The following is a 16,389-nucleotide window of genomic DNA, read 5'->3' on the forward strand; positions in this document are numbered from 1 at the left end:
AGGAGCAAAAATGAGAGGGCTTATTCAAAAATAAAGAAATATACAAACCTCCACAATGTCCTAATCTTTTGGGATCTAAGATTTAATGCCTACTTACAAACTTATCCCTAAATACCCCAAAATAGTAGGCATTAGAACACAAACATAGACATTAATTCCTGAATACCAATTTCCATTTGTCGTATGCTTCTCCACCTTTGGAAGGTAAAAAAACTTGAAGTAAATGTATCTATTTCATTGACCTTAGTGATATAGAATTAAAACTGACTAAGTGGGGTACAAGCTGCTGAGACCCAGGAATACATAGCCTGTTGGCCACCAGCTTTCACTTCAACTTGAGGGAACTCCCACATACCCTCTCACATGAAAAACAGGATTAGATGACCTTTTAAGGCCTTTTCTAGCTCAGACATTTGATGGTTCCGCTGGCATGTCTCTGTCCCAATAAACTCACCATACATCAGATTGAGTTGTAAAGATTCCATCCATCAAACTTTCTGGAGCCATCCACCGAACAGGGAGTAGGCCTTCCCCTCTCTTTCTGTAGTAGTCATTCTTATAGATATCTCTTGCAAGTCCGAAGTCCCCAATTTTCACTATCCGTGATGGACTGGTATAGTCTTTCACCGATACTAGGCAATTCCGAGCTGCTAGATCCCTATGGCAGAAACTATCTTTAATAATCCTAATAAAGATCCAGAGCTCAGACCAGCAGTAATGGCAGATGTGTGGAAAATAAAGACTTTTTACAAAAGTTACTGCTATTTTGAAGGAATTAAAATGTTGAATTATCTCACATGTTCTACCCAAACTACAGGTGACTGTTGTGCCAATATCTTTAATAGCCTTGTATCCAGAATGCCACCATACCTGTGAATGAAGTGCATCTGCTCCAGGTAGACACAGCCTTTTGAAATATCTACACACATGTCTACAAGGTCAACCAAGGTGAGTAAAGGACCATGAAACTGTAAGAAACAAAGGAAAAATTATTGGTGCTTTTCCAATTTGTACAAAATACATATAAACATATATGGGCATGTATATCTTGTATGTATGTATATAAATGCTTTTTACCCCCCCCAAAAAAAAAAAAAAGAAAATGAACAACAGGTGATATTTAGTAAGCAGAGGCAGTGTGGGACCTTTACTGAAAAGAGCTCAGGGTGTCAAATCAGACACCCTAGTTCTACTACTTACCAGTTATGTGATCTTGCTCAAGTTGCTTAATTCACTAAGCAGCTTTGCCACATGTAATATTAATACTGGCCTTGCAGAATTTGAGATAATGTATGTAGGATGGCTGGTCTATAACAGGCACTTAAACAGCTGCTTTCATAAGTGGTTATAATGACAACTGAATCAGTGCTAGCTATCCATTATTGGCCCAATATCATGTTTTAATGTCAGTCATGACAATGGGCTTCTTCCTTATATGGCCCCTTAGAAATTTTTAGCAGTACTGTTTCAAGGTCACAGATTACTTCTCTTTTAGCTAGTAAAAGATTACTTCTCTTTTACTGACTAGAATAGCCAGCACAACTATACCCTTGAGCTTGTACCAGTTGCAATGATTTCAAGGTGCAAAACATCATGTAAAGATTTTATTAGTACTGGATGGAAAAAAACTCAAAGTTGCTGCCCTGAAGCTATCAGCAGATTCTGGAATCTGTCTGCCCCTTTCCACTTCACTGCAATTACCCTGGTTCAGGTCTTTATCATCCCTGATCTGCACCATCCAAAACTTCCCACCTTCAGCCTCCTATGCTGAAGGACATTCCTGGAATATCCTCTTTATTCTTCATCTCCACCCATATCCTTCACTGAGCATCTTGTATGACTGCCAACCTTCAACTCCCTTGATTCCTCATAGGTGGGTGCTCTTAAGTGCTGCTCCCCAGGCTAGCTAATCTCCTGTCTCCAAACTAGGCATAATCCTGCCATTCTGGGACTCAACGTTGCCATGGTCCCATTGGACCACACTTAGGTCAGATGACTTGGTTCCCAAGACCCAACCCCCCTCTAACCCTGTTTGGATCCACAAACCACCTGTCTCATGGCCTGTGTCTAAGTCCCTTTTGGACTAGATGACTAGTTCCCTGTGAATGGGACTCTGCCTGACTCTTGGCAAAACCTGCTCTCCTGTTCATGACTTCCTCTTGGCTTGGAATCCTACTTCTGAACTTCAGTCTAGTGGCTAGCACTTTATTCCCTACTGAGAGATTTTCATAATGCTGCCCGCCAGCTTGCCTGCCTGCCTGCTCAAATCTCTCATCAGTCTGTGCTCCTGATAGCCTCTGAGATAATGCTCTGCACCTCTTGGGACATTTCTCATCCCAAGCTGGACCTCCTTGAATCCAGGATCCTGCCCTGGGTTACCACCTATTGCCTCTTGCCAAATCCTCTGGACATACTGAACCTCGATCTGGGTCTATCCCTGGCCAAATCCTTCCACGACTCAGTGGGCATGTAGAGTTTCAGCTACTGCTCTATCTCCCACCTTTGTTAAATCCCAAACAGAAGACTTCCCCCATGAAACCATCCCAGGTCTCATGGTTAGAAAGTATCTTCCCTCCTCTGTGCTTCAGCATATGTTCTCTCCTCTACTCCACTGGGCCTTCCTACTTTCTACCTTAAGTTGGTTATTTGTAGGTGACTTACCTCCTTTCCATGTGGCAAAGCTCCATGAAATCGAAAGCTATATCCTTTTGTTCCCTGCAGTATCTGCTGTTACTGCTGAACAGTAAACACCCAGCAAAAATTCAATGATAGAATTGTATCTGGACAGCAGCATTTTTACTACTATGGCTTTGTATTATTTTTGATGGCTTTATTACTTTTTCTACCTTAATACAGTCCTAGAATGTCAAAGTTAAAAGGCATCTTAGAGGGCTTTTGATTCAATATCCCATTTTATGGATGAGGAAACTGAAGTCCTGAAAATGAAGTGACTAGACTAAGGCTAATGGATCTACTACTTACATTCAATCCTTCTGCATTCAACCCAGCAAAGCAGTCTGGAGGCAGGGGTAGGGTGAACCAGGAAAGGACATTAGAGAAGAGGGAAAGGACAAAGGACAAAGTACAAAGGGAGACCCAAACAAGAAAGAGTAGGCAGAAAGCCAAGGATGTCAGAGAAACTCATATCATCCCCTTCCCCCATCTCCCTTCCTGGAGATTCCAAGCCAAAGACATGGGTGAGTTACAAGGGTTGAGAAAGGGCAGAGAGAGCTATGGGATGTGTAAGCACTTTATTAAAGTGTTTCAACTCGTGGAAAGAGAAACAGCTTTATTTTTCCCAATAACCTCTTTCAACTCTGCAATGTCTAACCTTCCTTTCCCTGTAGGTATGAGTCCCTCAATGACACCTTGGCCAGATTTTGTGTTTTTGTCACTTGGTATTAGGACAGTCCCATTTTCCTTCTTAAAAAATTCAGTTTATTTTTAAAACGTCAATCTCTAAACTCAGTTGGAAGGTCTTCTCTTCTCCTCTCTTGTCTCCATCTCACTCCCCTAGGGTAGCGGGCCTTGATGCTGAACTGGCGCATGTTCTGGTCCCAAGGTGCTTCTGAACCCAATTTTTCTCTTGGAATTTCCTTATCTTCCTCCTTTCAGATTTTGAGCCCCTCATGCGTAGGGTGGCCATATAATTTGTTGCCAAAAACTGCTTACTTTAGAGAGCAAAAGGGTACTATTAATAATCTGGGGCTGTCCCAGGCAAACAGGGCCATACAGTTACCCTGCTCATGAGACCCACTCTCCCTACCACCATTGGCATATGAGAGAATGGTTACAGAGAATGTCTGTAATCACTCTCCTCAGACTGGTTCCCTCTGAGGCTGGTGGCCTCTGCTGACATGACCAAGGAGGTGGTCTCCGCTAGGTGTGTGCATGATATTCTTAGAGCCAAGTTCCGCTTCAGTCACTGAGGAGCCCTGCAGAGGGGCAGCCATGTGCCTTCAATCTCTTCTCTAGGTTGGGAATCCGTTTGCTTGGCCCAGATGTTGACTGGGTGGTCCCAAAGTTGCTGCCCTTCTCCTAACCTTGGACTCTTTCATGTGAAGGCCCAGGAACTTCTAGAATAACTTCAGAAAATTTCTAGACCAAACCTCAGTGCAGGCTCTAAGTCCAGGTGCATTCCCAGATTTCAGGGCAATATGTCTTATTCTCCCAAGAATTCCCTCACCCTGCTTCAAGCTGGTTCTCATAAGTGTCCATCAGCAGGTTCCATGGAGAATGAGCTGCCACTCTCGTCTTTCAGCTGGTACCCTGATCTTTGGATTCAAGATGGCAAGAGCATCTTTCCTCCACCTCCTACCCCACCCCTCAAAGGAAAGAGGAGAAAAGCTTACAAGGAACAGCGCAATCTCCAAACATCCTCTAGATTCTCTCCCTCTCACCAGCCTTCGGCCTCTGAGGAGGATGGCTGCTCCTGTCTATTCTTTTGGAAAGTTGTCTCTGAGCTTTCCCTGAGGAGAGACTGTTGGCTTCAAATGAACTTAGCCTGAGGTGGTCTTAGGCTTTAGTGCTTTGCTGTGGGCCCTAGCCCTGAATTCTGAATTCTGCACTCAGCACCTAAGGGCACTTTGCCCCATGAGGTTGAAGCGAGTGAGACCATTCTCAGAAGCCATTTCTGGCAGCTAGCAGGAAAGACCGTGGGAGGATGGAAGTGTACTTGGAAACCCATAACTCTCACCACGAGGAGCCTTGATGGGTAGGAATGATTTGGATATGGCAGATGCATGTTTACTTTTGGTCTATCATCATCCCTTCTTCCCGCTCCCAAAAGAATCCCCCCAAAAAATCTAAATATAAGCTTTTTTAAAGACGGTGGGCTGGCTCAATGTATATATTTTTAGATCCACTCTCCCCAAACTTTATTAAAATGACAGTATAGGGGGAAACTTTAGAATCTCTCAAGACATGTACATGAGGAGAGTAGATAATAGCTGATGAAAAATTTGGGAAGAAGAAAAGAAGATGAAGAAGTGGTGATTTAACAGAGCCAAGAGAGATGAAACCTGACTGTCTGCAGAGGGAGAAGCTGAGAATTAAATACAGTTTTTCACTACAGAACCCCCAAAAAGTTTTTGGAATTGGAGGTAGCAGGCGTCTCTGAATGTGGGGGTGAAAGGCAGAGCTGAAAGCAAGAAGAATGGCTATTTAAGTGCTAAGTAGAGCCTAGACCTCCCACCCCAGGAGGAGACAGAGAGGTTTTTCTCTGTAATAAACAAAAAGAAAGTAAAGAAAATTGAACCAGTACAACTTCAACCTCAAAGATTCCAGGCAGACTGAGGGACTGTGCTGAGAGTGGGCAGAGGTATAAAGGAGAGTTGACATACTGAGCCTCAAGACCTCCAAGTCCCTTCCCTCTCTCAGATCCCTGAAATAGGGCATCAGTTTATTGTCCGGGTGGGACCCCAGCAGATTCTTCTCTGGTGAAACTGATATATGAGAGGCAAGATCTGGATACTGTCATTAGGGGTCCACCCTCCCTCCCCCAGTGGAACAGTAGTGTCTCCACCTGACAACGAGAAGCTTCCATAGACACAAAGGTTCCAGCCAGCTTCTTAGACTTCACTATTAAACGTGAAGACTAACCAAGTACCCTCAAACATTTGCAAAAAGCTTCTCCCATTAGAAAGCAGCATCCAGAACAAAGAGAATAAAGGAAATCAAGACAAGGCAGGAAGCAAAGTAACACTTGTAAAACATCATTAATATGCTCATAGAGATGAGAAGATACTGCATCTATGAAAAAAATATCAGAATGATTTTTAAATGCAGCCAGAATATAAGAAAGAGTCCATGAAAATTTAAAATTGTTGATAAAGATTAGAAGACAAATTTGAGGAAATCTATCAGAATGGAGGGCAAAAAGACAAAGAATTGGAAAATAGGAGACAACAAGAGATAGAATAAGAGGATAAAAAAGCAGTCCATTATCCAACTGTCAGGATTTCTAGAACATGGAAATAGAGGAAACAGACTTTTACTTATTATCAAAGAAATAATATGAGAAATTTTCCCAGAATTGAGGGGATGATTTTCCAGACTGAGTGCCCCGAACAATGAGAGAAATGGCTAAAGATGACTAAGGACAAGTTCCTGAATTTTCCAGAGAGAGATGGGCAAAAGCAGGTCCCAGTAGTAAGTTCAGGAATCAGATAAGCATAAGAATCCTTCGTGGTGGTCCTTGAGGTTTGGGAACAAAGGTGCAGTGGCTTCATTTTGAGAAGGACTTCCAACCTAGAATCCCATCAGCTTCTCAAGCAAGAGAGAAGCATCAAGGACATTTTCAGACATGAACATCTCAAAAAGTAGAGAAAAGGAAAAAGCAGATTTTTGCTTCAACTGCATGGTTTTTCAGAGACATCATGCAAAAGATACTTCACCAAAAAGTGGGAATAAAATAAGCAAAAAGAAGTCAAAGAATAGAGTAAACAAAGGGTCTAACAAGACTTGAAGGATATTACCAGGGAAAATATGAAGAAAAGCCCTAGGAGACCAGCTGTGCAGAAGGCCTAGAGGACAAGCCTCTGAAATGGCTCCAGGAGAGAAGGGTCCAAGAAAAAAGTTAAGTATATATTTGACCATACTGAGGAAAGTGTTAGCATATTTTCAAAGAGTTTAGGTATATTGAAAACTAAGCAAATGAATAATTAAGAAACATTTAATAAGTAGCCCAAGAAAGAAAACCCAATCATAGCATCTAGGTAGCTCAGCTGCAAATAATAATGACAAAGTTATAATAATATAAATCTCAAATATTGATTTATCCAAAAATTGTGATAATTCTGTTAGAGGATGGGAAAGCAAAGTTTTTCTGTGTTCAGTGCTGGCGGGTATTGGTCAGTATATAAGGATGTCTAAGGAGTTAAATTCAGACATTCCACAGTGGGAAGTCAATAGATTTTCCCCAAAACTGAAACATCAATGTGCAAGTATGAGAGTATCTAGGAACATGGAGGTAGAAACCAGAAGAAATGTGCAGGCCTGGGGGATGGAGAGGAGCGAGAGCACAGGGCTACTGTTTTTCTTGTTAAGCCTTGTCATATATTTTAATTTTTTTAGCCCCATACTATATTACTTTGGTAGAAAAAAAATACCTAAAACTTTTCAACCCATACATGATGCATTTATGCTTTGAAATATTTAAGTCAAAAAACCTTAGTTACTTGTCTTATTTCCCATAATTCTTCCCATCTGAGGTATAAAGTGGGCCCATGCAGGATAAAGGCGGCCCATGCAGGGCCTGTCACCCCTGACCCCATCCAGTCAGCTCACAGAATTTCCAGTGTCCATCCTGGGCTGTTCCTGCTAGAGGCACTGGAGACAGAAGAGGAGATGGAGGGGATCAGCCTGTTGAAGGCAGAACTGCAGAGCTGACAGACATGCTGGCATGGATGAAGGGAAAGGGAAAACAAGGAACTGGTGGACGGTGTCGGGGAAGGGGGACAATGCATGAAATCAGGAGTTCTGTTTTGCCCAAAATAAAATCGAGATGCCTGTTAAAACCCAAGTAGATATCTAAACTGGGTAGGGACATTCAGATCTATTATTCTGTAAAGAGATCAAGGCTGGAAATATCACTTTGGGACAGACAAACAATATTGATTAAATACAGAGAAATATGTGCCTTTTTCAAAGTCATACAATCCTTGTTCTCCAGAAAAATATGATTGTGGCAGCCAGGGATGTATTTTCCCAGGAAACATTAAAAACAGGTTCAAATAACCAGAAAATACCAAAATTATAAAACCAGGGTTTCTATTTGTCCTTATCCAACCTAAAGGACATGTTTCTAAGGTTCTACCATCAGCCAAAACTGTATCCTATTTCATTTTAATAGATTAAGAAAATTAATAGGAAATTATAAGGCATTTGCATTTAAAAAAAAACAAAACAAAAAATATTTCCTACCGTTGTCTTCCGGGCTCTACGCAAATACGTGAGAAGGTCTCCTCCTTCCATCAACTCCAGGATAATATATTGAGGTTCATTCAGCAGACAAACTCCAAGCTGCTTCAGAATGTTTGGATGATCAAACTTGCTATAGTAGAAAGAACCAGATGGGATCACATGATAGCAACAGAAATCCTAGCAGGGGCCCTTTATGGAGAAGAGCAATTCTTTACCCACAAGTTCCTGCAAAACACCAGACTTATTCCCCCTATTAAGAGGACGCCTCATTTCCCAAGTACTGACCTGGTCTGTGTGCTTGCCTCAGGGAGGTAATATGGCAGCCCCTAGTGGCCAATGCGCAGGGATAAACTAGGCTGGCTTTTTAGAAGCAATGATGTTTATTTTAAGGACATTTTGTTTTGGAAAAGAAAGTTATTTTGACTATTTGAAAACATTGTGTTCTTAGTCCTCACAAGAATGAAGTATTATTCTTTCCATTTTAGAGAATGATTGCAGACACACAGGTTTGACTAGACTGTTTTTTCAAGACATCAAAACAAGTCAAGTCCCAACCTAATAATAAGAACCCACAGCAGAGAACCTCCACTGGCCATTGCCTCAGGTCTTCTCTTTGGGATGCTGTTGAGGACTTGTCATGGCTATAAGCTCACAGAAACCGTGCAGATAAATTCACCATAAGTGAGAGTTTCACTGGCAGTTCTACTTGACCCACTATCACACAGAAGAACACAAGCATTTTTAAAGCTGAACAGCTTCAGAATCCACTTGCAACACTCAATACTTATTGAAAATAAAAGAAGGGAGGACCTTTGCCTGTGGACTCCAGCCTTGGCTCAGAAGACTGGCTACCCGAGACTACGTGCTGCTATAGACACATTTCCATTTAAACTTTTCCGCCTTGTTTGTTTTGGTGGCAGGACCTATTATTTTTATGTCAAGTCATTTTGAATGTTAAGAACATGAGTAGATATAAAAGCTTCCTCCCCATACCAAAGGTCAGTTATTTCAGAACTATGTTGATACCTCATCAGATGCGCCTCCTTCAGGAATTCGATCTTCTCCTGGTCCGTGGAACCCTTCTTTAAAGTCTGTGCAACATAAAAACAAGTTGGAAATTAGGTTTACAACCATTTCTGTGAGCCCAAGAGGTTAATGGAGACAATCTTTGTTTTGTTTTATAACATTCACCCTAAAAGCTAGTGATATATAATGCATGTGAACGTGCTTTGTAAGCCTATTTAACTGTTAGCCCTGTTATTGCAACTATTTAAGAGAGAAAATCTGCTAGAGATCCTGTAATAATTACACAAAGTCTCATTAAATGAAGTAATTTTAAAAAAGGACCACATTTAGTTTTTAGGCCAGTTTCTTAATTTTTACTGTTTTCTACTCAGTATCTGTTTCTGCCTGCTTCCTTGTTAACCGTACCCTAATTTATTTCTTGGAAACAAGGTGCCCAGTCCCAGGCAGTTGGTCAAAGCAAATCAATCAAATTCTCTTGTGCATTTTTGCAGCCTCTCTTTTAAATAGGGATGGCTGTATTATTCAGTTCCGGTCAATGAGCTATAAGGGGAGAACTGATGAGGGAGAGAAGCTTGTAGAAACTTTTGCTTTCCGAAACATATGTATCTTGCACCATCCTTCCCTCTTCTCCCTATCCTGAATATAGATGTGATGTATGATGTTTTGGCAGCCATGTGGTGAACAGGTGGCAAAAAGCACATAAGAAAATCAGGAGAATTTCAGAGATACTGGCTCTGACTTGACATACTAGCATACCAAAGCCAGCATCTTGACATATGAGAAAAATAAACACTTTGCTTAAACAAGTTGAGATTGGAGTAAGCCAAAGCCTTCTTGACTGATATTTGAAAAAATATACTTTTATAATTTTTTTAAAAGACTTTTAAATTATATGATTTGAAAATGGAGAGAATCTTGCCCGTTTTTAGTTAGATAGCCCAACCTCAAAGCAATAGATCCCTAGCAAGTAGGGATCAAAATATTGCTCAGTGATATAAAAGATTCATCATCCCTCTAGCAAAAGAAAATTTCACCAAAAAAAAAGTAAGGAGTATATCCAGTGCTTCTTTAAAAACTACATTAAATATATCATGATGAATAATTGTGTCATACAAGAGTTAGTAAACTATGGCTTGTTGGCCAAATCCAGCCTGTCACCTATTTTTTGCGTAGTCTCTGAGCTGAGAACAGTTTTTACATTTTTAAATGGTTGAAAAGAATAATGTTTCATGGCACATGAAAATGAAATGGAATTCAGGTTTCAGGGTCCATAAATAAAATTTTCTTGGAACTCAGCCACACTTGCTCCTTTGTGTATTGTCTATGACTGCTCTCACACTAGTGACAGAGTTGAATAGTTGCAACAGAGACTCTATGACCCATAAAGCCGAAAATATTTACTACTGGCCTCTTTAAGAAAAAGTTTGCTGGCCCCATTCTAGTAGTTTAAGAATGTGTTTTGCAACCCCAGTTCTCTTATAGTATATTTGAAATGAAATAATTGTCTGCCAGATTTTAGCTACTTAGTAGCCTGAGAGGTAGCATAAACCTGGAATATTTTCTATGGATTTCAGAACCTGTATAGGAAACGGGGAACTACTCTGATTTCTGTAGTATGGTTAGGCTTCTACAGTCTTTCCAACTAAGATTGCTTATCGCTTCGCATAGTTGTGTCCATGTAAGTTCAGCTGTGACATGCTGAGGTGACAATTAAGGAGTTCAAGGATCCACCTTACCTTCACTGCTACTTTGGTTTCTCCACTTCCAACTCCGAGGATATCTACTGCTGTCCCTTCATACACTTCTCCAAAGGCCCCACTTCCCAACAAGAGACGGAGGGTGAGTTTTTCCCGAGGAAAGGTAGGAAGACTTTCAATCTCATCTTGGGTCGGAAGAGTACTGTAAAAGAACGATATTTTTGTTCTCCCAAAATACGTAAGGTTTATGAATTTGTGTTGGTGTTTGTGCTTTAGGGAGAAACATAATGAGCAAGAAAAGAGAAATCTCCCAGTTTTGCACCTTGGTGATATTAGCAGCATGGAATTTTACATCCCCATTCCTTCCCTATTCTACTTCCTTTTACCCAGACAGAGCATGTCACTTAGCTGCTAGGCACCGTCCTTTCCATAGGAACAAAAATGTGTGTGTGTTGCCTCATAATTTCTATGGTGGTTCATTCATGAAAAGGTAGAGAATCGTCTTCAGGCTTTCAATATGTGTACAATATCAATGTAAATTACTACCTGTAGCCTTTTAGTAATAAATACATCTGGATTTGTCACTTAAAAGTCCTTTTGACTACTTGAATGCTGAGAATTTTCTCAGGAAAAAGTCACCTCTGAATAGCTGATTTAGGACATCTCCGTATCTACTTCAAATCCCTTGCTTCTCTATCTTGAATTATAAATTTCTAGAAGCAAGGCCCATGTCCACAAACTTTCATTTTGCATTGTCCATAATATAGGGTCTTGTCCAGACACCCTTAAATATTTTCCTTAATTATAGTGACAACAGAAGTTCAAAAACACGTCTAGCTTAAAAGGTTTTGTAGGGCAGTCACCATACAACTTCTGAAAAAGGAATAAGATTGACTTTATGGCATGCATGCAAGTCTCTTGGGATACCTCTGTGCTCAAACACTGTCTCCAGTTGAACAAACCAGGTTAGCATCTACTTTCTTCCTTTTAGTCTTTGTGTCTCTGGCTCATTTTCTTTTGAATTATATGAGAAGGCACTAGAAGCCTTCTCATATGATTTTTTCTTTATTTTCCCTAGGCTAGGATAATCACATAATTTGTCTAACACACTAGGTCCCATTTGAGAGTAGAAGGAAATGTTATCAGTAATTAGACAGGCCCTCTGGCTCCTGCCGCCCACCCTGTGCCCAGGTGCTCCGAGCATGACCAGGCTACGTACTGTATCGCATAGCAGGCACTAGCCAGCCCTACACCGGCCGCCAGACCTCGCAGCTCAGCCAGCTCTTTATCTTCGTTTATGAGAACTGCCAGCCCTTCCTTGGGGGTTTTCTGGTTCTTTAATCTTCTATGCCAGACTATAAGGAAAAAAAGAGATGCAGTTCACAAAACAAAATGCTTTCTTTTTCCTTTAGGAAATTTTAACAGTATGTCTTAAATGTTTATATACATAAACACTATTGGTAGGAAAACAGAAGTCAATTGAAAAATATGCCCATAATAGAAAAACTAATTACATCTAGGTACAAAGTCATATAAAAACAGTTTATACCATATCACTTTCCATCTTATTTCTCTGTGTAAACTTTAATAAATTTCTCACTGCTGTTATAAACAAGTTGACATGTCTTAATATTAGAATTTCATTCTTAAAATCACATAAACTACAGCCAAAATAACCCCAAACAAACTTTACACACAAATTATTAGTGAAACAAAGTCATTTCTGAATCCAGGCATGTCCTGGTTATTCTCCCTGATAGACCTGAGAGAATGTCTTCAGTGAAATGGCTAGTTAAAAAAAAAAAAAAAAGCAGAGTATGAGAGTATATATCCATTATAATTCATTCATATACACATACTCAAATACACAGAAAAATAACTGGAATGAAATCTACCAGATAGTAGCAGTGGTCCTCCCTAGTTTTGGTCATGGGTGATTTTAATTATCTTCTTTACATCATGAACAGATAATGTTTTTATAATAAAGAATGTGGTTTTTAAGATTAAATTGCAATTATGTCAGTAAGATCCCCCATCTATACTTGAATATTGGCTCCAAAGTTGAAAACCTCAAGGATGCTTTGGAAGATGATCATTAAAAAATTGAACTTTATTACATAGTAGCTTCTATACCCAACAGGTCACAGTTTTATTCAAGTGAAATTCTATTGAAGGGACCACACCGGAAAATGTCTTAAGGACCTTTATTAATGCAGTTTTCCAACCCCGAAACATTCCCACTGCCTCTCTTCATTTTCAATAGCCTAGCTTAAGCCCCACATCATCAGTCGTACTTTCCAAGACCACCACAGCCCCTGCTGATCTCTCATCTCTGAAATTATCAGACCATTTGTGCCTCTCAGCACTTCTCCTATGTCACTATCTTGTACATTTCATATCCTATTGCCTATTCATGTTACTTAACACATCTCTTGCTATTTATTTCTTCACATAGGTATGTCTTACCTGCATCATTAATTGGTGAGCTCCTGGAGGTCAGCAATTGCATTTTACTGCTCTACTCTCAACATAAGGCTAAGGTTGTACATTAGATATAACCACTCACCAAAGCAAAGGCTGTTGATGCTTATTTTTAAACCCTTGTTTCAACTTTATATTTATAAGTATGACTGGTGAGCACCCTCAGCACGATACATATTTTTAGATAATTGCTCCTTTTCATTATTTTAATAACTCCATCTTTTCTCATGCACTCACACATTCCTACTTCTATCACCACGTGCACTGGCTATTAAAAGCAAAGAACTGAAAATCCATGAGTTCCAAGTGGAATAAAGACCTTTAAGTCCTGAGAAAGTCAGATATCCATAGGATGCCTTAAAAGCCCAATAGGTTGTCTGGAATTATCTCATGCTCATCCACTACAGATGTGGATTTAAAAAATGGTGATGTACAAGTAGGCAAGAAAGGTCAGAGGAAGGATTCTTCGTGTAATGCTCCTTCCCAGTAGGAAAGCAGACAGGCAGTCAAGCCTATATGCCAACTGCCAAATATACTGCAGTCATATGCGTAATTCTGGAGGGGCTGGCTTAGTGGTACAAACATCAGCTGTGCAATACTTAGACTCCCTGGAACCACAGGTTAAAATCCTGGCAGGGTCAGCTGAAATTTTTAGCTTTCCAAGTTGGCTGAAGGAGTCCCACTTATCTGGAAACTTTGAAAAGAAATCTCAATTCAAGTTTCAACATGCTCTCTAATAGCATATGACTCCAATCATCTTGAGGGAAGAATAAAAATTTAAAACATTTAGTAAGATATCAGCTTTCTTTATCTTGAGAGAGCTCAACTTTATGCCCGTAATTTTCTCTTGTAACTTATTTACAAACACAACAAGCCACAACTTTCTGAATCATGCACTTAGCTTTCTTTTCTGGTAGGTATTGTGCCTTTCTTATAATGCTTCAGTGTTATAAGGATTCTTAACATTAGTAATAGATAGGGTGATCATATTTCTTATTTTCTAAACCAGAACATGTCAGGATTGTAAGAAAGTGCTATTAATATTTATTATGAAAGAGCGGGCATAAAACACATACCAGGATGTTCTGATCACTTGATAGGCTCAATATTTGACCATCCCTTTTGAGGTTGTTTTTGCATTTTCTCATCATTAAATTAAATCTTTCACAAAGGAAAAATTAAGGACTTTTACAACTACTGCATTGGTATAAAATGAATAGTGGAAATTGGCTAGCTTTCTATCTACCAACTCCCAATTCTTCTGCTTTCCTGGTCATTTATAAATAAATGTGCAGGGATTTGAAATAAGCAGGTCAGATGTGTAAAAGCAAAGTGAATGTTATTAGCTAGAAATGGATCTTATGCAAAAGAGGCCCTGCTCATTCCAAACCCAGGCTGTCTGCCTAGAGACCAAAACTACCCTCACCAAGAATCTTCACTGGCCTCACATGAATCTTTCACATTTTGTACTCAAAGTTATTTTTCTCTTACCTATCTCAAACTATAAGTCACAAAAGGCTTGTTATATAGCTGATCAGAAACAAATATTTTTAAAATAAAGCTAAAAGTTTTTGCCTTTAGCCAATACTGTGAAGTAAAAAAGAAAAGATATATTTTCATAAAACAGTTACCTTCACATGAGAAAAAAATTCATAGACACTAGTGAAAATCTATTATACTTACGGAAAGTCAACAGGATTGTAACAATCAGAAATATTCCAATTATAATAGCAAATATAAAACTTATCTCTGGGACCCAAAAAGCATCTAAGGAAATAAATTAGAAAATAATTAATTCACAGAATAAAGCTAGATACAGTCTTACCTAAGCGCACACACAGTGCTTATAGCAGAGCTAGCTCCTACTGCATTTTTGCTAGTTACTTATTAAGTTACTTGAAATCAACTGTGGTGAAAGAATACATATACCATGGAAAATCAAAATTAGGGCTATTTTTTACCCCAGAGAATTAGTTTACCAACACATTACTGGAAACTGGAATACACACACCCAATCTTCTACTTTAAAGTAAGGAAACGGGGAAGCGAACTTGGCCCAGTGGTTAGGGCGTCCGCCTACCACATGGGAGGTCTGCGGTTCAAAGCCCAGGCCTCCTTGACCTGTGTGGAGCTGGTCCATGCGCAGTGCTGATGCGCACAAGGAGTGCCGTGCCACGGAGGGGTGTCCCCACATAGGGGAGCCCCACGAGCAAGGAGTGCACCCGTAAGGAGAGCTGCCCAGTGCAAAAAGAAAGTTCAGTCCACCCAGGAATGGCGCCATACACATGGAGAGCTGATGCAACAAAAAGAAACACAGGTTCCCATGCTGCTGATAACAACAGAAGTGGACAAAGAAGAACACGCAGCAAAAATAGACACACAGAACAGACAACTGGGGGGGAGCAGGTGGAAGGGGAGAGAAATAAAAAAATAAATTTAAAAAATGAGGAAACATTTAATCTTTTTAATGAATTGAGGACAAAAAATTCTCAGTCTTCACATATTATATATAGTTGGGATTATTAGTTCTACTATAACATCTTCATACACATGGAGTTCCATGTGTTTAAATTTGAGGATATGAGCATGGAAATTGTACCTTCTCTTAAGCAGTTTCAGCAGACTAGAGGAGACAGATTCGTAGACCAAGGCTTGGCAAAGAACAGCCAATGGGCCAAACCTGGCCACAGCTTAAATTTTACTGCCCATGGGCTGAGAATAATTTTTACATTTTTCAAGTGTTTTTTTTTTTTTTTAAGAGAAAGAACATGCTTTCAGAGAACATGTTTTGCCTGCAGAGTCTAAAATATTTGCTATACTGGCCCATGTGCAGTGCTGATGCGCGCAAGGGGTGCCCTGCCACGCAGGGGTGTCCCCCACATAGGCGAGCCCCACGCACAAGGAGTGCGCCCCATAAGGAGAGCCGCCCAGTGCGAAAGAAAGTTCAGCCTGCCCAGGAATGGCGCCGCCCACACGGAGAGCTGACACAACAAGATGACGCAACGAAAAAGAAACACAGATTCCCGTGCCACTCACAACAACAGAAGCACACAAAGAAGACACAGCAAACAGACACAGAGAACAGACAATGGGGGCGGGGGGTGGGTGGGGAGGGAAGAGAAATAAATAAATAAATCTTTTTTAAAAAATTTTGTTATATGGTATTTTTCAGTAAAAAGTTTGCCAGACAATGAGGTAGACACCTAACTATAATGGAATAATAGGCTGTGTGTGTTAAAAGCAATAATTCATTTTGCCTGAG

At 40.1% G+C, this 16,389-nt stretch overlaps 1 protein-coding gene across 4 annotated transcripts in view; it reads right to left on the reverse strand.

Annotated features, from left to right (window-relative positions):
- The window catches only part of ROS1 (ROS proto-oncogene 1, receptor tyrosine kinase), a 132,054-nt gene that overhangs the window by 16,162 nt on the left and 99,503 nt on the right, over positions 1–16,389 (reverse strand). For all 4 annotated transcript variants that reach the window (XM_058307325.2, XM_058307326.2, XM_058307324.2 and 1 more), the window contains 7 exons: positions 14,811–14,894; positions 11,866–12,001; positions 10,686–10,848; positions 8,950–9,014; positions 7,924–8,053; positions 871–968; positions 455–658 (listed from right to left, as the gene is read on the reverse strand). In XM_058307325.2, coding sequence (XP_058163308.1) covers positions 455–658; positions 871–968; positions 7,924–8,053; positions 8,950–9,014; positions 10,686–10,848; positions 11,866–12,001; positions 14,811–14,894 — 880 coding nt within the window. The remainder of the gene's footprint in view (positions 1–454; positions 659–870; positions 969–7,923; positions 8,054–8,949; positions 9,015–10,685; positions 10,849–11,865; positions 12,002–14,810; positions 14,895–16,389) is intronic.

This window comes from Dasypus novemcinctus, chromosome 11, assembly GCF_030445035.2.
Source record: "Dasypus novemcinctus isolate mDasNov1 chromosome 11, mDasNov1.1.hap2, whole genome shotgun sequence".
NCBI lineage: Eukaryota > Metazoa > Chordata > Mammalia > Cingulata > Dasypodidae > Dasypus > Dasypus novemcinctus.